This window comes from Vicugna pacos, chromosome X, assembly GCF_048564905.1.
Source record: "Vicugna pacos chromosome X, VicPac4, whole genome shotgun sequence".
NCBI lineage: Eukaryota > Metazoa > Chordata > Mammalia > Artiodactyla > Camelidae > Vicugna > Vicugna pacos.
Genome location: NC_133023.1, coordinates 29,870,476 through 29,893,777, shown reverse-complemented (window position 1 = coordinate 29,893,777; position 23,302 = coordinate 29,870,476). Strand labels below are relative to the sequence as shown.

The following is a 23,302-nucleotide window of genomic DNA, read 5'->3' as shown; positions in this document are numbered from 1 at the left end:
TTCTGGAATGTCCATAAAAAATCTAACCCTTCGATTTTTCCACTGCCTGATGCTATTTTGGTAGAGTGGGAGCTGCTGGTGTAGGGGGATGTGCCAGTGTGTAAGGTGGTCCACTTCCAATTCTCTGTGGAACAAGATGGACTAGAAATGTGTTTAAAAACTTAACCAACCAAAGAACAAAACCAGAACACAGCAATTTGTAATGACTCTATTTATTAATACGTGTATCACAAATGTTCACAATATCAATGCATTCTTGTTGGCATGCGAGACAGAGGCATTATTTTTTAAGATCTTTTAAAAATATTTTGACTTTTGTTCCCCCTTCACACTCATTTTTAAATTGATTTGATGAGGTCCTCAATGTCTGTAATGTCAATGCAAAGAAAAAAGTAGAAAGTAAAATAACACAGTAGCAGTTAATTGGGGAAAAACAGAAGTCATATTATTTCCTTCACGGGAAGCAACAATACAGCTTTGTAAGAGGATTATACAGGTTTCAACTGAGAAGCCTAGCTGCACTACACTGCACGTTCCCAGGCATGTAACAAGGAGCAAGGATGCCGCCCAGAGTGCAACAATTTCCTTCGTGCCTGTTTCTCCTCACGGACAATTACCAATGTCTCTCTTTGCATGTCCTAAGCAGCCTGAAGAAGGTAGGAAAGAGCCTTAGTAAAAGGGAAAACCCAACCAAAGGAGATGAAGCCAAAAGAACAGATAGCTATCTGCTTGTCTACATCTGGGGGAGGGGGCATTTATCAATCAAGATCAAGGGCTAACAGGAGCCTCCCACACTACATGCAGGGCCCAGCAGGGCCAGTGATGGTGCGGATAACCAGTCACCTACGATGAGCTGCAGCTGGACCAGGTACAGATGGAGGAGCCGGCACGCACAGGGCCTCGGGTGGGGTCCCCTAGGACTAGATGCAGGGAACCTGGCTACACTCTGGCACGATGGGGCTTCACAAAATGGAACGCTACACATGATGCAGGCTGAAAGGTGGAGCAGAGGCTGTGTGGGAGTGTCAGTTGCACGCAGGGTGGGGGGTTAGGGGAGGTGTGTTATGTACTGTGCTCTAACATTCTTTGGAAGTCTTTCAAAGATTGCTGCCATTCCTTTTGAAAACAGGTCTCTTATTCCGTCGTTCTTGAAAGACTAAGAGAGAAACGAAAACATGTGAGTGGCTCACCATTAACAAGGACTTCAAATAAGGTGACAAGCTGAAGAGAGCATGTATATGTTTTCCACAACAGCAGTGATCACAGCTATGAGGCTTTGGCACGTGGACAAGTGCCACCAAGATCAAAGAATGAAGTGGCCAGGCAGCACCCTTGTCCCTTTGAAGGGTTGTATGTGCCCCAAAGGGAGCACCCTGCAATTCACACTCCCCACCACCACTCACCTCCTTACACCATCTCATACTGGTTGGCCGTGATGAACCGGGACAGACAGCAGGCCAGCAGCATGCCAATCAGCTGTTGGCAGAAGAAAAGTAAGAAGGAAGATCTCAAGTCACTGAGCTGCACAATTCTTTGACCCCCACCCCAATGTAATTTTTAACAGTGGAGGGCTTTCGTATGTGAATGGAGGGAAGGGCACGAGGGAAAACGATCAAACCTGATTTCGGCTGTAGGGAGTCTAAGCGCTGGTGGAAGACAGCTCGAGGTTCTCGAACTGGCCATTGAAAAACAACTTTTGACATGTAAGTAGCATTGAAATGTGTTCATGTATTCTGAGAGTGATGAAAAACTGAAGCACCACAGAATTAGCAAGGTATTAACAAAAATGCCAAAATCGAATTCAAAACCAGCTAAGTGCATGCATTGGGGAAGCTATCTCAACACAGGATGATACTCCAGCCATACCCAGCTGACAGCATGACAATTCTTTCCTTGAGATGATGAGATGCTATACTTGGTGAGTTTGCCAGTGAAGTAAGAAAAGTCATGGCTTGTGGGGGCCAGGGGGTGGGGAGGGGAGTGGGACTTTAATTTCTTTTTGTCTCTAAACCATGTAGATATTTTAGGCCTAAATGGGCCCATCTACACCCAAGGTCTACTGGTTTTTCAGGGGCCCCAGGACAACTGCTATCAGGGTACCTCTACCTCCTCAGAAGACCTCACTCTTCTACCCATCTTTGGGCCTTGACTTAACTATAGCACAGTGGAGCTGATAAAAGCTGTTGTAACAATATTGCACAGTGGAGCTGATAAAAGCTGTTGTAACAATATTGAGATATCCTTAAACACATCTTGCACATTCTGCTCGTTAGAAACCAAAATTCTCATTCCTGACTCTAGAGGATCAGCACTCTTCAGACAGGAGCGTGACTGCACCCGTGTCTAGAGGCCTGCAGTATCTCTTGGCTAAACGGAGTCCCTTCTCCTTGCCTTAAGCAATTGGCCATGTTTGCTTGGCTCAGAGGTGGCAATGACCTTTTGACCTCATCTAGTACAGTGTCAAGTGTGGCCCCTGGACCAGGAGAATCAGCATCACCCGGGACCTCGTTAGACACACATTCTCAGGGCCCACCCGAGACCTGCTGAATCAGACACTCTTGCGGATGGGGCCCAGCAACTGGTGTTTTAACAAGCCTTCCAGGCGAGAGAACCACTCATCCAGTCCATCTGGTCACCCCTCTCTTACAGGTGACACACCTGCAGTCACACTGGGTCCCAGTGTTGGTCAAGGCAACACCTGAACTCTGTTCTGCTAGCTCTCTGCCCAACTCCGCAGGTTCCAGTCCACCTGCCTCCCTTTTTTGGTGCCATCCCAGATTCTTATCTTTCTTTTTAAAATTGCAATTGTGCTGTGAAATATGCAAACTATAACTTCTATCAGGTAAGGAAGATCGCCACCTTACTGGACTTACCTTATCTCCTACTAAGGCTCTGGCCAACATCATTTTGTGCCACAAAATCCATAGTATCATGCACCTACCACCAAGTGGCCAAAGGCACCATGGCTGTAACCTCCAGAATACTGTGCCAAATGAGAAACTAAAATCCCTCCCATGAGTGCAAGGACTTTGAACCTTATAGCTTGTCCCTGTTCATTAGAACTGCCATTTTTCAGGACCAACACACACCAGATCACACGTGATGCCCTCAAAAATCAGATGCCAGCCAAACCCCAAAAAGCATTAGAGGCACATAGCACATTCAGAGATATCAAGCTATTTAACCCTTATGACATCCCTGTGCAGTATTACCATCCCAATTTTCCAGGTAAGATAATGGGTTCAGGGAGGTTCAAGAATTTCCCCCAAGCCATATAGGTAACCCACACAAAGTTCAAGGTTCCGCTCTTTTCTTCTAGCCAAGAATAGCCCCTTTGCCCCTTTTCTAGCCTCCACCTCCACCCTGGGGACCAGACCCCTGTCCTCTCCGGAGTCAGCCCTCCGCCTCACACCCCCAGGGGCTCCTTCCTGCCTGACACTGCACATGTCAGGGAGAGGGCTCGCAGTGGGTATCTCTTTATTTCAAGTTCCTAGATGCTCCTTTCTTTTTAAAGCTTAGTATTTCAGGTTCTTCTCGTTGACCTCATGTGTTTTAGCACATCCAGTGGTCACCCTTTCACTTCATAGTCGGCAGTGCTCCCGGCCCCCCGCCGGCAATTCATAAGCCACACAGCCAGACAACCCTTCAGTATGCTTTCATAGTTCTTTTATCAAAAATGCCTGCTTTCAAGGGAATATAGCTTGTCCATCCACCTTTTTTTGTTCCCCAAACAGAAACAGCATCATTGCTAAACACTGGACATACTAACTCTCTCACAGAAACCATAACTTTAAAAAATACAGGTAGAAAGAAAAGCTGTTTGCTTTTAAAATAATTATATTTTGTATTTCTGGGGCAAGAACATACTTTCTTCAGTTTGCCCATGGCAGAAGACAGATTTGTTTTTAAATCACTTTTTTAACATCCACTAAGATAGTTTTTTCAAAAAAAAAAAAAAGGTCTCAAGTTGAGGTACGTATGAGCCTTGTGAAAACAGCAGTTCACACGTATTGGCTTTTAGTTACTTCTAGTGCAAGAGAAACCAGGCTTCGGGATATGGTAGGTGTTTTGAATTATTCACAGGGTTACTGATTTCAAATCTGCTATCGTGTTTCATCATGTTTGAGAGAAAACTTTGCTCTCTCATTTCCACAAGTACAAGTCAAGGGAAGGTGGGGAACGGGGAAGCATCCTGTACTTAATGCCAATTATTATTGGGTTATTTCCGGGTACATAACTGAAAGCCTGTTAACGGTAAAGACACAGCCTCTTTCACAGTCTGAGCCAGGACAAAAGGCCCACTTGCCACTAGACCCAATTAATCTGTAGATAGAGAAATCCATCCTTATTTAGATGAAACCCTTTTTTAGGTTAAGTATGTATAAAAAGCGCCTCAAAGAACAGAGGTCGGCTCTGTGGGAGTCCGGGCTGCTGATATGTATTAAGGCTGGAGTCTGTGGGCAGAAGAACAAACTTCGCTTTAATCCCAGAGGGAGACAGGAGAAGGAGCGCCTGCCTCGGGTGCCGAAAAGCCCTTGGGACGGAGACCCCAGAACCAGCCCTCACTCCCCCCGTGCCTGGGGAAATGCCAATCCCGTACAGCCTAGGCAGTTTGAGATCACATTATTTATATTTGGTTGACTAAGCTTTGTAATTAGCCTTTGTCCAATTTGTGGAAGCCACGTTTTATTTTTACCACCATCGGCCTTGTCGATATGTTCTGCGTTCTTTTGGGTCACAAAACCCTCTGGGAGGCCCTGCTGCTTCACGAACGGAGAAGCCAGAGAGAGGGAGGAAGAGAAGAAAGGCTCTCTACTTAAAAAAGGCCGACTCTAGGCTTTCTCGAAGCACCTCCTCCCCAGACAGCTCGGAGAGGGCTGGGCATCACTGGGGCTCTGTGAGTCACAGCACCGGGGCAGACTCCAACAGGTGGGAGACAGGGGATGAGAGAGAAGTGGGGTCCAGGTCGGCAAAGATAAGGGACGTAAAAGGCGATGGGGCCAGGGTGTCTTCCCCTGCGATCCCCACGGGAGCCCATCGTGGCCCCATCTCTGGTACTGAGGGGCAGAGAGAGGCCAGCAAACACAGCTGTAAAGGCAGCTTTCTTAACAAGAAAGTGGCAAGCAGTAGGTCAAAAATTCAGATTCTTCTAACGCCTATGGAGATCTTATGTTGGTGACTTAACTGGGAAAGTAAATAAAACTTCCACGCCTTTGGGAACGTGCCAAGGAATCTGGTATGAATAAAACTGTATAAATGCTTTTAGGGACCGTTCCAGGGCCTGAAAATACTAGGAGAATAAGTTAAATGTTCCGTTAGCCTTATGTGGCCATGCCTCATGGAGGCTACCGACAGCTGTATCCTGCCCTCCATACGGAAAAGGTAAACAGGTCCCAGAAAAGAACGCTTGGCCCATGATGCATCACCTCAGCAGCCCCTGGGCCCGGGGGAGGCCCTGCAGGGGTGAGGGTCAGGGGGTGGATGGGTGGGGAAAGGATCTGCAGCTTCCTTTTTCCTTGCAATTTCACAGACTCAAACCCTCTCTGTATAAAGGCACAAAATAAGTTCCATTTAGGTGCCACGTGGGGCAATGCTTAGAGATGTCTTTGGCCTCAATGTTTATAGAGCAGAGCAGGCGAGATCGTCACCCGGCATCTACGGTGGCCGCCTAACCTCAAGCACGTCGCTCAGCTCTCTCCTCCTGGAGAAGAGCTCTACCGTCCCTACCGAGGGATGTCACATTCTGTGCTGTGGGGGATTCATCCAGCCTAACAGCTTCCAAGTCTAGCGAAGCTACTTACGTTGGGTACAAAGTGCTAAATATGGAGACCCACAGCAGAAGGCCAAGCAAGGCGGGAGGCAGTGCCACAAACTGAGCGATGTGAGTGTCCGGACTTGGACTCTTGGCTTCCAGGTCACTTTAGGGATGAGGAAGGCGTTGATCTTTCTCAGTGTGTGTGTGTGTCCCCTCCCCCAAGCCCTCTCAAATAAAAGAGTAGCTGCCAAAGCTGTCAAAACACACTCAACCACCTGCTATAAAATTATAGGGGGGCCTGCCCATCAAGTCCAGACAAATGGGCTTTTCCTTGAGACAGCAAAGGCAACAGGACTTTGTGGACAGAAGTGTTAAACGCCTGCCCAGACCCTTCCGTCCAAAAACAGAACTCAAGAGCTTTAAGTTACTAAGTCGGGTAACGGGACAAAGTTCTTGCACAGGTGGTTGAAAGGCTAGGCTCAGCTTAGTTCTCCTTGTACCTCATACCACCTTTACTTTCTAAGACAACGGATGAGCAAGGCCAGTTTTTTCCAACAGAGGAGCGCGTGGACATCACAGAGCAGGTGAGGAAAAGGGAAGAGAGAAGGTGGAGGGCAGGTGAGGAGGGGGGAGAGTGAGCTCTGTTCTTTCCTACCCACTTTGGCCTCCCTGCGGCCTCTGCTCAGCAGAGGCTGCTTTATTATAAGAAGGCTGAGACACAGGCCAACACGATGGATTTCTCAATATTAGGCAACCATTGCTGTGTTTTCCTATGATACTTGTCCGAAAGTCTTTGAACACACGTGGCTAAAGCTTGGGTTCCTGGTCAGTGACCAGCACCAGCGGGGCTGGTTCTTCTTGAACAGGCATCTGGTAAGTGGCCACCATGGTCCCAGAGAGGCCCTGGATCTACTGGCTTCTGGAAGCCAGCTTCAGCTTCCAGGCCCTCGGAGGCCGCCGGCACTAGGAACTGCTACTAACAGCCAGCCGTGGCCCGTCCTCTCCCTGCCCCAAGCCGAGCACGCCAGAGCTCAAGTCCCTGCCCCACGGCGCTGGACTGCCCACGGGGGTGAATGGGACTGACTCTGCAATGCTATTGAGCTTTGGGTTTTGTTTTTTTATCCCGACAACTGCTTCACCTTGGTGAGACATAAACTCTCTGCAGAGAGGGTCTGTCTGGGGCTTCCCGGGGGGGGGGATCAAAGCCCCTCTCTCACTGCCCCAGAGGGCCGCGGAGCAAATGCAGCAAGCCCCGTTTTCTTCAAGGGACTTCTTCAAGGCAGCACAGAGATGAACACCCATCGGGCCAGATAACCATCGGTCTACCCCAAAGTCCCTTCGTAGGGATGCGAGAGAGAAGTGGGAGAGGTATTAATGAGATTCTTGACGGCTTGGTTCATCCCATTCATGAGAGTAGGACTGTCTTGTCAAGCCCTCGCGGCCACATGGAAATATTCTTGGATGATAACATGTTTCATCCATGAGATTCTAGGCTCTTTGAGGCTCTCTTCTCCCCAGGGAGAGTAGAGCAGCAGGTCCCTTTATGGTTCCCAGGCAGCTATTAGGGGAGACTTCGGCGATAGTCCCTCCTCCAAGATACGTCACTGAAGTGCTATTACTGAGATATGACAGCAACCCGGAGAACGTGCAGGGCTGCAACTTCTTTTGACAGGTCTTGGAGACTGAGTTAATTGGCACTATTTGTGGTACCTACTCTAGTTTGTGGAAGGGTGGGGTTTAATTCACTTCATGAGCTACAAAAAACAAAGCATGGTAAAAGGACTTGGAAATTGCCACAGGAAATACACCCTCGTGCTGCCTGAGTCCACATGGCCTTGTGAGATGAACCGTCACACAAGTTTTTGTGACTGCTTGGGAAGAAAAGTTTTTCGACTTATCTAAGGCCAAGCCTCCTGTTTGCAAAAACTACCAGGCTAACGTGCTCTTCCTTGATCTCAGAGATGGTTAGGACACAGGTATGTTCGTTTTGTGTATAATTTAATAAGTATACGTACAATGTATGCCCTTTTCTGTATATGTGTTATTTCAATAAAAACGTTTCAGGAACAAACTTGAATTAAATGCAACTGCATCCGCAGTGCTCGGTAAGAAGGAAAGAGGCATAGAATAGGGGACGGCGGGGGAGTCATTATAGTCTGGGAGGGCCAGTACACACTTCAGGCAGGTAAAATCAGAGCCATGGAAACATTACGGGGATAATGGTAATTGGGCTTTGCTGGAAAAGTAATCTTTTGGTCTGAAAAAAATCTGAGTTAGAGATAAATCAGGTTTTTATTTGGTTGGTCAATATCTATGCAGATCCTTCTACCCACAGCAATAGTACAGCAAGGTCGCATCGTTTGGCTGGGAGGTCAGAAGCCTGTGGGGCGATACATGGCCTGGTGGAGGGGGGCAAATTTTTAGCTTTAGCTTTATCATGTTCCACCCTAGAGTATGTGTGGCTTGCTTAGTTTGCATAATTACTTCTCCCATTCTTTTTTAGAGGCTGGGTGGAGATAAAGGGATAGAAAGTCTGATATGTACAAATTCAGTTTCCTCTTAAGAAACAATAATTAGAACCTAGAGGCTAAAATAATGATCATAAGATGAAATTTCCTAAATTTAGGCTTTCTTTAAAGCGAGCGATCTCATGCATAATCCACAGGAACTAAGAACAAAAAAAGGGCAGATCAACCAGGAAAAATGCCTCCCCGCGCCCCACAAATCCAAATCAGCCATTTGATGCGTGGCATTGTTTATGCTCCAATTAAGGCAGCACTTTGTGCAGCTAACCTCCATTTGACCTACAGAAGAAGCAAGTTGTTTTTCTGGAGCTAGTCATTAGTTGAACTGTAACCGATATTCCCTTGATGGCAAAACTTCATTTAAGTTGAAAAAGGAAAATCAATAAACAGATGACCTGAGGACTAATGAGCAAGGAGTTCTGACCCCATCTATCAGCCCTTCCCCGGGGCCGCCAGGGACTCTGGAGACCAGGGAGAGAAATGAGAGCAAGAGGCAGAGGAAAAGCTGGACCTGGTCGCAAACTTACCTGGGAGAATGCGATTCCAAAAGCCACTCCAGCGATGATTCCCATGTTGGTCTCCATGAAACTGGTCACCAGATCATAACAACCCTGAAAACAGAGAGAGACGGTCTCAGAGACATGTTTTACCCAAGCCAGATGGGGCTGTGTTACCCTGTAACACTCCCACATACACCCCAACCTTCATTCCACGAGCAGAATGAAAAAATCTCAAAGATACAAAAGGTGTAGAGAGTAGTACAATGAACCCCCAACTGACCCTTCCTCTAACATCACAATTAACATGTGGCCAATCTTGTTTTGTTGAAATCTCTTCAACACTCATCCCCCCCGGCTGGATTATTTTAAAGCAAGTCTCAGACATACACTTTCATCTGCAAATGTTTCCATAGTGGGATTAAATTTAGCAAGAAGTCTGTAAGATCTATGCAGTGAACACAGTAGGGATACAGAAGTAGACTTGGACAGATGAAAAGGCATTCCACATCCTCGAACAGGAAAACCCAGCATCATAAACATAGCTACGAGCCTTTTGACAACAAATGACAAAACCTTAGATAAATAAAGTGAAATCATCTGGTTAGAAAGAGGTGTTTGAATACCTGCCAACTTTATGGCATTTTAGGCTTCTTCCTATGGAGACCATTAAGTTTTTTGTGTTTTTGTTTTTGTTTTTTTAAGCAGGGAAAAAACCTATGTTCTGGAGTCATCTTTTCCACAAACTTACTATATGACCTTGAACAAGTCACTTCCTCTCTCTCTAGATGTCAATAACCTCATTCATAAAAAGAAGTGAGTTTCCCTTTAACATACTATGAAACTCCAAATGTTGTGACTAAAACCAATACCAATTTTACCAATTTCAATATTAGTTTAAAATTGATATAGCTCAGTGGCAGAGCACATGCTTAGCATGCACAAGATCCTGAGTTCAATCCCCAGTACCTCCATTTAAAAAAAAAAAAACAGGTCCCTACGGATACTGATAAAAGTCAATTTATGTACCAGGACTCATGAAACAGAGGCCACCCTAGTGGCTTGGCCCACATCACAAATCCTCGACACCCATCAAGGAATCCCAAGATATGTCAACTACAATCTTCTAACTCAGCTGGAACTAGCTTACCTTACGCTAGAGTTCGGTTTCTTTAAAATAAATGGTCTGGTTGGAGTTCAGCAATGCTGCCAAGTAAGTTTTGTTGCTGTTACTCTGGATTACATGTTGTCAGCCTGGCCCAGGTAGGACACCAAATAATGTACTTTACTCATAACACAAAGGCAAAAGCGGACACTTCCTTGTCTGACAGCTCAAACAGTGGGAATTAGTGAGTGTGTATGTGTGCGCGTGCGCTCGCACACATGTGTGAGGGTTTTATATTATACTTATTTGGAACTGGGCCAAATCAACCTAGACTTCTATTTAGCCTTGGAAGACGTGTTTTTTTTTTTTCCAGTTTTCTGGAAAAGGGCTTCAGCTTGAACGTATAAAGTCTGTGAAAAATCAAGACGTTGACTGCATTAACAGGGTAAAGGAAATTGTTGTTTATCAAGAAAGGCCCACTAAATCGTAATAACATCTGAAGAATGAGAACAAAGAACATCTTCCATTTTTAAATTCAAAATTTAACAATTTAACATGTCTCATAGAGCTTCTGAAAATGCTGCCAATGCTGTATCTTTTAATAAGCGATGTTTTATGCAGTCTGTTGGCAAATTAAAAGAGATGCATTAACTTAGCAGCAGTGCTTTGACACATGTTTTCAATGCAATGGACAGACTATACTCCTTGGTTATGTGATGCAAATGTGAAGGCCAGGGCAGGGGTGGGAAAGGAAATACGTTATTGCTCATGGGAAGTTTTGAAATTCGATTCTCTCTTTTAGGAGAAGCTGGCAAGCTGACTTCATTTTAATAGTGAAACTATATATCACATGATTTTCCAAAAGGTAGTAGAAAGGAGGTCAGTTCAGGTTAGGAAGAAGTCAAAGCAAGAAGAGAGGTGGATATTCCAGCACTTTCCCAAATGGTAGTGGCTAAGATAGCTTCTCTCTGTGCTGGTCATCTTTCATTGGGGTGTCTCCTCCCTGCAGTGACAGTCGGGCAGGGGAATGCACTTGAGATCACCAGCGGTGTTAGGTCCGCTCAAAATATGGAAACACAAATCCAGTAATAAAAACCCGAGAGAAGTGAAGTGGGCTGTTCTCTTACTCTGGGAAATAGTTTGCAATAGGTGTTTTTGTTTATTTGTTTCTGCTGTGAACTTTAATTCTACCCATAAAGTGAATATGTTTTTCTAAGGTATGACTTCCACTCCACTGTGGGAGATTTCAGAGTCAGTCACATTATTTTTGATCAGCCCACTCCAACCAGGAAGGGGAATCAGTAAAATGAAGTAAGGGCCTGGCATGAGTACAACTGTGGCCAAACCGTTCTCTCTACACCTTGTTCTTCAAAGCGGGTGGTTTTGTTGTTGTTGTTTGTTTGTTTTTAATGAGCAGCAATAGCATCACGGGGGATTTGGTTAGCAATGCAGAATCTGAGGCCTCCCTCCAGACCCACCGCATCAGAATCTGCCAAATTCTGGGGTTATTCATTTTTAATGAGTTTTAATGAACGTTAACAATAGCTCGAGAAGTTTCATGTGTGCATTAAAGTCTGAGAAGCACACTCCTGGATAACAACAGTTCCCCCACTATTCTTCACTGTAAACAGAAAGCAAATTAATGAATTGCATCAGTCAGAGAGTTACTTAAGATGAGAAGATGAACTGATTTCACTTCTTCGTGGTTGTTCCAACGATCGAAGACCAAGGTTGAAATAAACATCTTCCATCTCTAGCCTTTTCTCTGTTTTTTGCTCCAGGGGCCCACGAGCCCATTTTCCAGGTCTCAGCCTAGCTCCGCAGACTACCACAACTACTTTGATCCTACAAGCCCAGTCCATGTTTGCATTCCACCCGAAATTCTCCCTGAAACCACAATCTTATCTGCCCACAACAATCTCTTTTAATTTCCTAAAATGAAAGCCTGGTTGTCAGGTGTGAGATAAATCTACAGAGAGAACTGCTAAATGTCCTAGGAAACACCCAGAAACAGAACAGGTAATTTGCTCGCCCTCTCAGCAAGTCTAAATCAACACGGCCTCCAATGGAAAACACCTGGAAGTGGCAGACTTGCAATAGCAGGAGCAGACGGCTAGTCCCAGACAGGTTCTGGGAAGAGGTATCTCAGGATCTGCCAAGTAGAATAACTCCCTCTCTTCCTCTTGCCCTTGATCTTAAAAAAAAAAAAAAAAGTCAAGGAATTCCTAGGGAGTACGGGCTCAGCTATGAGTTAACTGAACCTGCAGACATTTCAGCATCCTGCTTAGCAAAACCAAAATCAGTGGTGTCCCCCAAACAACAAATATCCTGCTTAACCGTTCTCGCCTCCTTCCTCCTTTCTCCCAGTTATCTGTACAAGGTAGGTTTCTCAGGCTGCCAGGTAAGAGCCAAGATTCCCCTTTCTGTGGACCCTATGGTGTTCAAGACACCAAGAGATCTACAGAGATTTAGAATCTACTTATTCTATGTAACAGGATCCCGCATAACTAGAATGAGGCAGTCGTTAAGCCTCCTGGGGGAGGCTAACCTTCACGAGCACCTGATACTACAACCTCCACCCCATCCGCATCTCCTACCTTTTAAAGATGAGAGGTGTGTCTGAGACTTAGGCCCGGGAAGTAATTCATCTGAGAAGTTCAGGTGGGCATTAACTGAGAATATCTAATGAAACTGAGTAGACAGATTTGTTTTCATTCACTTTTTCTCCACTGAGGGAGCCAGGGTGGAGTGTCTAAGGGAAGTAAGAGAGAAGTTACGTACCTCTTTGAGGTATGTGAGGTACCCAGGAAGATATAAAGTAGGATTCGGTGGCGGGGGGTGTGTGTGTGGGGAGGGAGACCAGTTTGTAGGTTACCAGTGAGATGATTTCTTTCTGGAAATCGCTGAAAGGATGATAGAAATGAAAACAAAGAAAAGATCCTCCCTACAAGGACCTGCTGCATCATTTCTAACAAAAGACTGAGTGTGGGGTAGTGGGAGACAGTCACACTACAGCTAACATTGAACATCATAGTTAACATGCATCTTGTCCCTACTCTGTGCTGTGCACTGTGCTTTAGATATTTTATCTCATTCAATCCTCGTATCTATCCTAAGGGGCAAGATTATTACCTCTATTTTACATATGAGAAACACAAGGCTGAGAAGGTTAAGTAACTTGATCACACAACCAGCAAGTGGCTGAGCCAAAATTTAAACTGGAGTCTGTGGTCCTGACTTCTAGGCCCTCAAATTTCACAAAAGAAGAGGAAGTCTGGGTGAAATTAAAAACAAAAACAAAAACAAAAACATATCAAGGTTCATGATTGCTGCTTCTACAAAGGACCTCCGGAGGCTGAGCTGTGCCCATATCTCACTGCTGTAAAGCACGTCTTGCCTTCTATACATTGGAGCATCCACCGAGTGCTACGTCTGCTCAGCACTTCATCAAGTGGCGGCATAATGACACACATGGGTGCTCAGCAGGGAGGCCCATGAAGAAACCAGAAGTCACCTTACTGATGAGAAGCGAAGGAGGCCTCGCACTTTGAGTTCACAGGAAAATGCCAGTCAGAACAGATGGCCTCTTAGCTAAGAAGCTGTCAGCACTGAACATCCTGTCTCACCACGCCCATAGCCAAGTAACACGCCCCAAGTGACAAAACGAGCTCCTAGACTGGCGACAGTGCCTCGCAGCAGTTCTGCCATCGACACCAAAATTAAATGGGTAAAATATAGAAACTATCTCTTAACATTCTAATCTTGAAAAGATGTTATCTTCTCTGAATTAGTCAGTTGTTGGCTGAGATCCTATAGGATTTTAAAGACCTTAGAAAACTAGAACTTTACCTTAGTGAGAAAGTAAAATTAATCTGATGGCTGCATAACCACAGGTAAACTCAACAGTAGGCTTTTCCCTGTTCCTTTTGTTTCACCAGAACATATTTTCTACCTGGCATTTCTCTACGTGTCTAAGAGCATAGATAGCCTTTGCGCACAGCTGGGCCATGTCTTCACCATGTTCTCTGCAGAGCAGATTACAGAATTGATTTTCCTTTTCTCTGACTACTTAAATTTCATTTCCCACACGTCTACTATGTACTAACTTTCCAATTTCTTTTAGCCAGTTTTTTTTTCCCCTCTAATTTCTCTGGGAGTCAGGATATTGACAGTGTGTTGAGCTGAAGTTGTTGATTTTCTTTTCCTACAGCACTGAACTCCCCAAGATAAAGGCCACCCTCTTTGCAGGAGCAGATGCCGCCTGCCAACTCAACTCCCTCTTCCCGCTGAGGACTGGCGCCCAGCTGGGAACAATTTCATGTTTCAAAAGTATGTTAAGCGGAAGAAGGACGTCCAGAAAGAAGAAAGGCACCATTCCCTGACATCAGCATCAGAGCTAACAGGAACCACTTGCTAAACCTTCCGAACTATGCCTCGTAGGGTCTGGCTGAGGGAGAGGGACGCGAGGCCGAGCTGAGTCACGGCTCTCTCTTCCAGGCGTGGGCGGCCTTGAGCGCCTCTGCTCGGCAATCAAGAACCACAAAGGAAGATTCTTGACTCTCTCCAAGACTCCCATTTCTAACCTATTCGTCAGAATTTCACAGAGGCCAAAAAGCCCTCCCCAAACATTCACTACTGATCCCATCAGGGCTGGGGGCGGGGGAAGCAAGTACCTTCTGGTTAACTTTAGTGGCGGCCACGGTCAGGTTGTGCAGATCCTGGGGGTTACAGTCGGTGTCGTTCATGCAGCAGCTCGGGGGGATGCCGTGTTCCAGGAAGTAGGGGCTGGTGCTCCAGTTGGTGTAGTTCTGCACGCCACAGCAGCTCAGCTGTTAGCAGGGAAGGGAAAAGACTCAAGTGCGGCAGAGCAGAGGCATGGTGCTCTGCGCACTCACCGCCCTGCGACTTCTAAAACGAAAGCACGGGCCAAGCCCCTAAGCCAACAGGCGCAGCCCTGGTGCGTCAGGATGAGCTGAAGCTCCACTAACAGTTCTGCGCGCTGGAAAGCCCGCTTGAACTCAGCGGAGGAAGTGAGTTCTAGATCACAACGCTCATTGGTTCCCTTAGCACCGCCGCAAAGCAAAGCAGGTGTGCTGGGCCCGGCTACGCAGCAAAATCACCTGTGTGATTGGATGCCGTTAAAGAGGCAGGTGCAGCTCAACCAAATCGGGGCTGTCGATGGGGTACCGAGGCAAAATGGGTTTTAAAAAGCTCACTACGGAATCTATCCTAATTCGTACATAAATGGTTTAGGGGGGAACAAAAGGTGCACACGGAGGAAGAGAGCTGGGGCTGGTAAGCTAGCTGATCTTGTAAATCAAGTTTCACAGGGACACATCCATGCCTATGCGTTCCGTGTCGCCTAGGGTGGCTTTTGTGCCACAACAGCAGAGCTGGGTAGCTGGGACAGAGAATGCCTGGCCTTCACAGCCTAAAAGAGCTGCTATTTGACCCTTTACAGCAAAGGTGTGCCAACTGCTGACATAGAGGGTGTTAAAGCCAATGAGGCAAAACATAATTATTTGGCAAATCTGGGTAAAAGGTGTACAGCTCCTTGGACTCTTGCAATTTTTCTGTGTAAGTTGGAAATTTTATCAACATAAGTTACAAAAAAACCCTCATAAAAATCAGAATACTGCTTCTGAAGTAAAACCAAAACTAAAACAATACAAGACAGCCCTCAACCCAAAACCTCTCTAGTTGATCCTGATGGGCCGTTGGGCTCGAGTACCACCAGGCAGGAAACATTGACTTTCCTCATATCCTCCGCGAAGCACCAGGCAGCCCAGCCATTCACACACCTGAAACATCCTCAGTCGCTCCTAGATCCGCTCTCCACACCCACTGCCCCACCCAAGCCCGTGGAAGCAGCTCAGCTGGGCTCTCCACCCAGCCTAAAGACACCATCTCCAGAATGCCGGCCTTAGGGAGCCAACTCAAAGTAGGGCTGTCCTACACTCACTGCCTACCTCCTTGTCAAGGTTTTGGATTTTAAGGGCAAACTAGCTCTCCCTGGGATGCTCACATCCTTACCAAGGAAAAGCAAACCAGAGGGAGTTGTCCTCTTTGACGCTAATTACCTGGATCATTAGACCCTGAATAAGTACTGGATGTCTACTCTTGGTAAGGGATCTGGATCAAGAGGTGGAGAATGGGGATCAAGAGCTAACGCTGCTGGTCCAACGTCACGGACAGCCCACAAGTCCAAGGCCAGACCCTGTGGGCAGCCGGCAGCCCCATTTCCTTCCCTGGGACTTACACTGCGCTGCACGTGGTCCACCGCCCGGCTCCTCTCGTCGTTGCCCTTGTAATTCTGCATGGCGTCCGTGTAGGTCCTCAGGAAGGTGTCCTTGATCTAGGGAAGACAAGGAGGAACGTGGCTCTGGTCCACTGCGGCCCAGATGGACTCAGATTCATCCCAACTTCCGCCCCAAAATAGCCTCTCCTGAAAGTCTCTGAATAAATGTAGGCCAGGGAGGAAATGCCCTGTTTCTAGAGACAAAAGGGCTCAGGAAATTAACCAAGGGATTTATCAGCTCAGGAGCTTAAAAGAATTCTTTCCCCCTACCCCCAATCCAGAGGAACCCTGCCTAATGACCTACGGAGTGGCTGGTCATTTTCAGAAGGGGCCGTCATGGTGGAATGCTCACCCTCAGGCCTGGGTTTTCTAGTTATTTGCTTTGAATTGGTTAACCGGGGATAACTCAAACATGGGGCCCAGTCCCAGCAGCACACACGGGGGGAAGGTGGGAGCGAGCCGGGCCAGGCCTGGGCTTCACACAGGCACTGAAGGCACCTCTAGGGCTGTCGAGGCCATGGCTTCATCAGGTGTCACCTCAGCTGAGAATCAGAATTGGGGGGTCTACTTGCAGATGCAGAGCTCACATCAAATGGGTTCTAGAAGTCAGCCTTGGCATGTGAGGGGCCATGTCTGGTAAAGGGGAAAAGCAGGGTGATGGGGAGAGGGGGCAGGAAGCACAGAAGGCAGGCTCACTGGGAACTTCAGCCGGCCAAGCACAAAAGCACAGCCCGAGTACAGGTGAGGCCAGACTTTCCAGGGCCGCACAGACACTCAACCTCACCATCCTTCCCACCTCCGTCTCCTGATTCTTCCCATTCCAACACACATGTGGCTGCTTCGATCTTTACTGTTATTTACAGGGAATAATAATGAATTTTGGAGGGAGAAGGGGAGTTAAAACCAGAACTTTATTGTAGCGTATACACCTTCTGACCTATCATCAATGTGCACATCTGAAAAGTGATACCGCAGCGGCTACAGGCGGCCCAGGAATGTCTCAGCTCCGTGCTAGCATCTATATGTTGTCTAAATAGAGCAGCCTGGGGTACCATACATGGAAGGATGGCCACACAAGACAGCAGTGGTGTCCTTGAAACTAGCAGGAGCACAAAAGATTCAAAACTATTTTCCTCCAGCTGTAGAAATCTATAAAATGTTACATGTCAGATGAAAACAAAGCGCAGCTGTAGGGGTTTTAGATCGTGAAGTCTTCTCTCCTTTTCCCTCCCCACCAAGCAAAGCAGCTGGGCTCCTGACCACTGGGGTGTGGATCTTACCCCAGGCGGCAGGGGGCGCCCGGCAGGGCTCTGGGGAGGAGAGCACAGGCTGCTTTGGGGAAATCGAGCACTTTGCCTTTGGCGAACGACGAGTAGGGCTTGCCCTTGCCGCCTGAGAAACCCTGTTATATGGACACACACTCGTGCCTTGCGGAAGCAGCTGTTTTAAAAGTATTTCATCTATATGGAAGGTCACTTTTAAAACAAGGTGGAGAACCCTTTTATGCCACAGCTATGTAAAGAAATAGAGATAACGATTAACAAGCAAGATTTCAGGTTTGGCGAAATTCGTGCGTTTAGAATTGCATTGGAATTTCCACTCCCAGTACATGGCATCTGGAAACTAGCGACACCACTGGAGATGCCAGCGAGCCTCTACACACCCCTTACACGTTCCCTGAGGTTTCCAAAATCCTCCTCCCAAAGACCCTTAATTGAGTTCTCCACTTGGCCGATACTCACCTCATGACGAAACACAAACCCTGAAATGCCAGCAACGAGCTCAGCCAGGAACACGAGGGACAGGAACATGGCATACTGCAAAGTCAAGTGCACGGGGACAGAGTCAGATACGGCGGCAGGAAGACGCGTGCTAGCGCCATGCCTGTCAGCCCGGCTCCACGGGGACAAACCTGGGCGGGCTCTTTACAACCAAGTATCCCCTCTTCTGAACGTTAGGCTCCCTAAGCTAGAAAGGACTCTGTGTCACAGGACACAGCTCCGCCTTGTCTGGGAGTCCTTCAGACCCTCTTCCTCACAAGGGTCACCTGGCGTCTGCAAGCCGAGTCCCCTCCCTCCATCCGTCCACCCCTGGCAGCTCATTCAGTTTTTAAACTGTTCCCACAGCTAGAAGGGCCTCCTTCCCCTTGGCCACAGTCTGCCCACTTATAACTTCCACTTGCTGGTGTTGGATCGGCTTCCAGGAGACCCCAGGACCAGCCCGACCTCTCTTCCGTGCCACGGCCCTTCCTCGGTGCCAACACAGTCGTTGTTAATCTGCTGCTTCTCTTCCTCGGGGCCACCCTCCCGTTTCCTTAAGCACATCTCCTAGGAAGTGGCTTCCAACCCCCTTCCTTTGGAGTCGTATTCCCCCCGTCCCTCCCATCCTAACAGAACGGCCGGGGGTGCACAGGCCTGCCTCACCGTCTCCCTCACAGTGGCCTGAATGCGGCACCCACGGTGGTGCCCTGGGACCCCTTACCTCTCGTGCTCTGCGCACAGTGTAGTGTTAATGGCCTTTTGAAAAGCAAATCGGCTACCCTACTGCTGAACAATGTTTGCAGGCACCTAGAAGTGCTTCTTACTCAGCTCACGCTCCCTGCGCTTTCCGAGCTGACTGTCTGTGTGCGCACACACGCCTCAGCTCAGGGCGATTACACGGTACTTATGAGACATTAAGGGTTTCCATTTTTGTGACTTTGAAAAGCAGATAAAAGGAAAGAGAATTGATTCCTTTCCTACAAGGCATATGTCTTACAATCTGCCTCTTCTCAGCTCAAAATGAAATAACGACAGTCCTGAGTGTTCGGAATGGCCCTCGATGATGCCCTGGAATGTGCGTACGCTGCACACGGCCGCGTTACTTACTTGTAAAGTATACATATGCGCGTAGGGTCATAAATTATTTTTTCTTAGCTAGGGGCACATATATTAAATAGAGGAAATGCCAGTTTCATTCAAAATATTAATAAAAGTTTCTACACACACTTAAAGCACAGACACTAAAATATCAAGCACACAGTTACTAACAGAACGCTCCATGTTCGTGACTTCTGTCTCTCAACTTGGTACAAAATGCAACGAGAAGCACATTTTACCGGAGGGAGTCTCGCCCCAGGCCTAGACTCCACCAGAAAGTCCTTTGAGATAGTAAACCGTCAACAGGCAGGTGGGAGAAAGAACACTGGATTTCGGTCCTAGCCTTGTTGTGGAATATCTCTTAGGAAAGAGGTCACCGCTCTGGGCCTCCATAAAGTGAAAACAGTTATTTCCAGTTGTTTTGCAATGAATGAGGTTAAATGAGGGCCGTACAATTCTAGACAGACAGTTAATCAAGTGACTTCTGCTCTCTTCAGCTACATCAGCAGTTTCCTGTCTCTGGGAAGTTCTCTGCTTCCAGGAGCTTCCAGGGGAGAACTGCCGCGCCTTCAGAAGGCCTTGGCCAAGAGCCTACTGGGAAGAGCTCGTGCTAAACCCAGGTGGGAGGGCTCGAGTTTTCTCCAAATGAGAATACTGTAGTACAGGCAGTGCTGGCTTTGGAAAGAAACATATCTTGGTTCCAATCCCGGCTCTCTGCACGTTAGCTGTGGGAACCTGGACAAGTTATTTCACCTCCAGGTCTTTATCACATAACAGGAGCATCCAACGTGCACTTCACGGAGGTGGCGAGGAATAAACAGAACACGGTCTGCACCCAGGACAACATCGAGCAGGTGAAAGGAACGAAATGATAGTTTCTAAAAGACCAGAAACAAACCCAAAATGAAACCCCTAAAAATTCTCTACTCCCCAAAAGGCTCACTTGCTGGCGAGCTCACAAGTGTCAGGAGAAAACGGCCACGTGGTGTGAAGCCACTTTCAGAAGAGGCCAGGGGTCACTGCTGCAGCCTTGCATGCCCTCTTCAGCCCGCCGCAGTCATGGTGTTTGGGCTGGAAGAAAACTTGGTGATTTAGTCCAATACTGTTCTTTCATAAATGGGGACAAAGGCCCAAAGAGGTTACATCCTTGCCCCTGAGACTTAAGCCAGCAAGTGTCAGGGTCAGGCAGGTCTCCAGACCAAGTCCCTTCCCTTCTTGTTTGGACAGATGGATTTTTTGCAATCTTTCTTTTCTATGCCTCTGGAGTTAATTCTCCCCTTGTTACTCACTGTATTAAAGAAAGGGTTCTCAGCACTGGCTGTGTAATAGAACCCCCCGAAGAGCTTTTGGAAAAAATGTGAGGCCAGAGCCTCACCACCACAGATCCTGGTTCCATTGGCTGGAGATGGGGCCCTGGCAAAAGTGCTCTTCAAAAGCTGCCCGCGTGACTTAGGCATGCATCAAAGCTGAGGACCACAGCACTAGACCAAAGCAGACCCTAGGCTTGTAAGAAGGACTAGAAGGTAGACACAGGGCGCTGGTGGAGGTGACAGCAGCAGAAGTGCCTCACTATGGCCTCACTACAGCTTCTCCACCAACCTGGAAGGATCAGGGGCAGCCAGGGTATCCACCTCCCGCATGGGCTGCAGGACAGAAAGTGGCCAAATCAGGCACAGCCTCCATGGGGTTGCCAACAAAGAGACTGACAGGTGCCCGCTTGGAAGGTGGTTCTTTGCAGTGACTCACACCCATATCCATCACTGGCTGGTATCAAGGGTTATGACAATCTAGGGCTAAACAAGAAAGTCCAGGCAAGCCCACACTGACGGAACCTCTGCTCCCCTCTTTCACAGATCAAGACATCCGAACGAAATCCTTTTAAACAAAATTTTCTTTTGAGGAGAGGCCCTTGCTACCTTTTATCTAGAAAAAAACTTCCATATTAACTCTTTTAATAAAAAGCATGGATGAATGACTGGAGAATCAGGCAACTCGTCTACCAACAAGTTAAGGCTTGTGGTAACAGCCTTTCCAAAGCCTGCCCCTACCCTTTGGGAAGCATCAGTGCTGTGTGTGTTCTATTAAAGGCTACCTAGCACTGGTCCTGGTAGCCAACACCTGGCACTGCATTAACCCTCTGCTGGGTGGGGAAGCCCTGGCTTAGCTCAGCTCCCACCGCCTCGCACCAGGGTGTGCGGGTGTAGAGAAGAGAGTGCCCGTGCGTCCGAGCCCTGCCAAGGTCAAGGAGGAAGAACGTCTTTCTCCAAAGGCAACTTGGACATGAAAGGCTGCTTATGGCCGGGACGCTGCCTTGTCCACCCAGGCTGCACATCACCTGCCTGAAGACATTTTTTAAGACAGAATTCAAAACTGGAACAGGGCATCTTGCCATGAGGATACAAATGGCTTATTGGAACCGCTGGCCACTGCCTTGTCATCATCTACCTCAAGGGACCAGGACTAGTTTTGCGCTAGGCGGTGTTTGGGGCTGTTTCTCCCTCTAGGGGATTAAAGGGTGGATTAGGTAAGAGCCTGAACTAAAATTAGAGTCAGCGAATATTAAGGTCTCGTCTGTGGCTTTAAGAAGGGCCACTTCACTTTCATGTGATTTCTATTTTTACAGAGCGGAGTTGGAAAGCAGAATTATATTGTGCCACACTCACCAGTTTCAGCATCCATGGGCTACCACGGCACGTAGCAAAGCACCCGAACAGGCCAAAGACGACGATAGTGGTGCCAGTTCCGATGAGCACGTAGGGAGCATTTGTGGAGTTCTCGGCGATAAGGGAGATATAGGTGCCCAGAGTGAGCTTGCCCCAGACTCCGACGGCCAGCAGGATCACCCCGGTGATCTGAAAAGGGGGAGGAGGGAGACGGGAGCATGAAACTCCTGCTGGAAAAGGTGAGGATCAACACAGAGCAACGTGGCCGGAGTGTGAAGACTCGAGTTTCCATGAGCAAGACGGCACTTGCTGTGGGATTCCCTGAAGCGGTGGGAAATGTCAGACACCATTAACTAAAGCCATCATGGAGTAAAGATCCTTTGATTTTGGACAAGTAAATCTGTCCCTTACACACTCCCATATGCAGGTACTATGTTCATCGGAAATCAAGCCAACAATCAAGAACTTTAAAAAAAATCTGCATAAAAATGTACATTCTAATACAGGTCTGAGCACTTTCTCAGGTCTGGTCTGAGAGCTGCTGCCCAACACTGAGCTGGGCGCAACCAGTGAGGACGTCAGCCTCCCTCTTCAATGGCATGTGTGTATATAGCATGTTTTAAGGATATTCTACATGATGTTTTAAAGAACACAGTGGTTTTCTTTGACTGCAATCACAAACATCTCTACAAAAGCAAAATACTCAACAAAATACTTTGAATCCCTACTGACGCGCTGCCATATTTACAATACTCTATTCACTATAAAACAACAGAAGAATCTGAACAGTTCCTGGAATTAGACTGTAATACGATTTGTCTAATTCTGCTGATCTGTCGGAAGGAAATCCCCATGGCATGTCTAAACCGCAGAACCCTGCACGGGTCAGGCCCTTCCTTCGGGGGATGGACCTGGGGCCGCACACCACGCCATACGCTCCATCCCCTGCAGGCCACACACCCACCAGCTTCAGCTGCTGAAGCCAGTGGTTGACTTTGTGTCTCTTATCTCCCCGGTCTGTCCCTCCTTCAGTTTACCAATAGCTCAGCAACTCACCTGAACTGACACCCCTCCAATGGCCACCACTTCTGACATCTTAAGAGGCTTGAGAGAAGCCAGGGTGTCCAAGGAAGCCCTTTCCCAGTTTTGTCACCCAACACCTCCGCTCCCTGTCCAGCCTGCCCATTCAAGTGAGGAGGCAAGATGAGAAACTGGAGAACACCTGTATGACACAAATCAATGCCCACCTCTCCAAGGTTTCCCCTGTCAATCAACACACTGGTCCGTCATGTCTATAAGTGAACACCACCAAATAGATGCTACACGAGGAAACATCTGGCCGGGCCAGCAAAGATGCCTAGGACTTTCTCTTTTTACACTTCCTTCTGCAGTTTGGAGCCATCAAGTTCCACCATCAGATGGTTCCTCTGCGCAGAAAAAAGAACAGACCCTCCTCCACCTTCCCCCATATCAGCTGAGAGTGGGCCCCACCTGTCTGGGGGATGCGATCAGTGGAAACAATAAGAGTGTGGTGAAACTTTTCTACCCCCACCCCGACAGCCTCTGTCCGTTGTAGAACCATCACTGTGAAAGACAGAAGT

At 47.6% G+C, this 23,302-nt stretch overlaps 1 protein-coding gene across 1 annotated transcript; it reads right to left on the bottom strand.

Moving 5' to 3' along the window:
• Positions 1–202: 202 nt before the first annotated feature.
• Positions 203–21,847, bottom strand: LOC140691898 (tetraspanin-7-like). Its single transcript, XM_072956278.1, has 7 exons — positions 21,702–21,847; positions 17,923–17,997; positions 16,142–16,237; positions 14,556–14,711; positions 8,808–8,891; positions 1,404–1,476; positions 203–1,156 (listed from the first exon to the last, which is right to left on the bottom strand). Exons 1-6 carry the CDS (start codon positions 21,711–21,713, stop codon positions 1,408–1,410), a joined length of 492 nt encoding a protein of 163 aa, XP_072812379.1. The 5' UTR covers positions 21,714–21,847; the 3' UTR covers positions 203–1,156; positions 1,404–1,407.
• Positions 21,848–23,302: the final 1,455 nt, after the last annotated feature.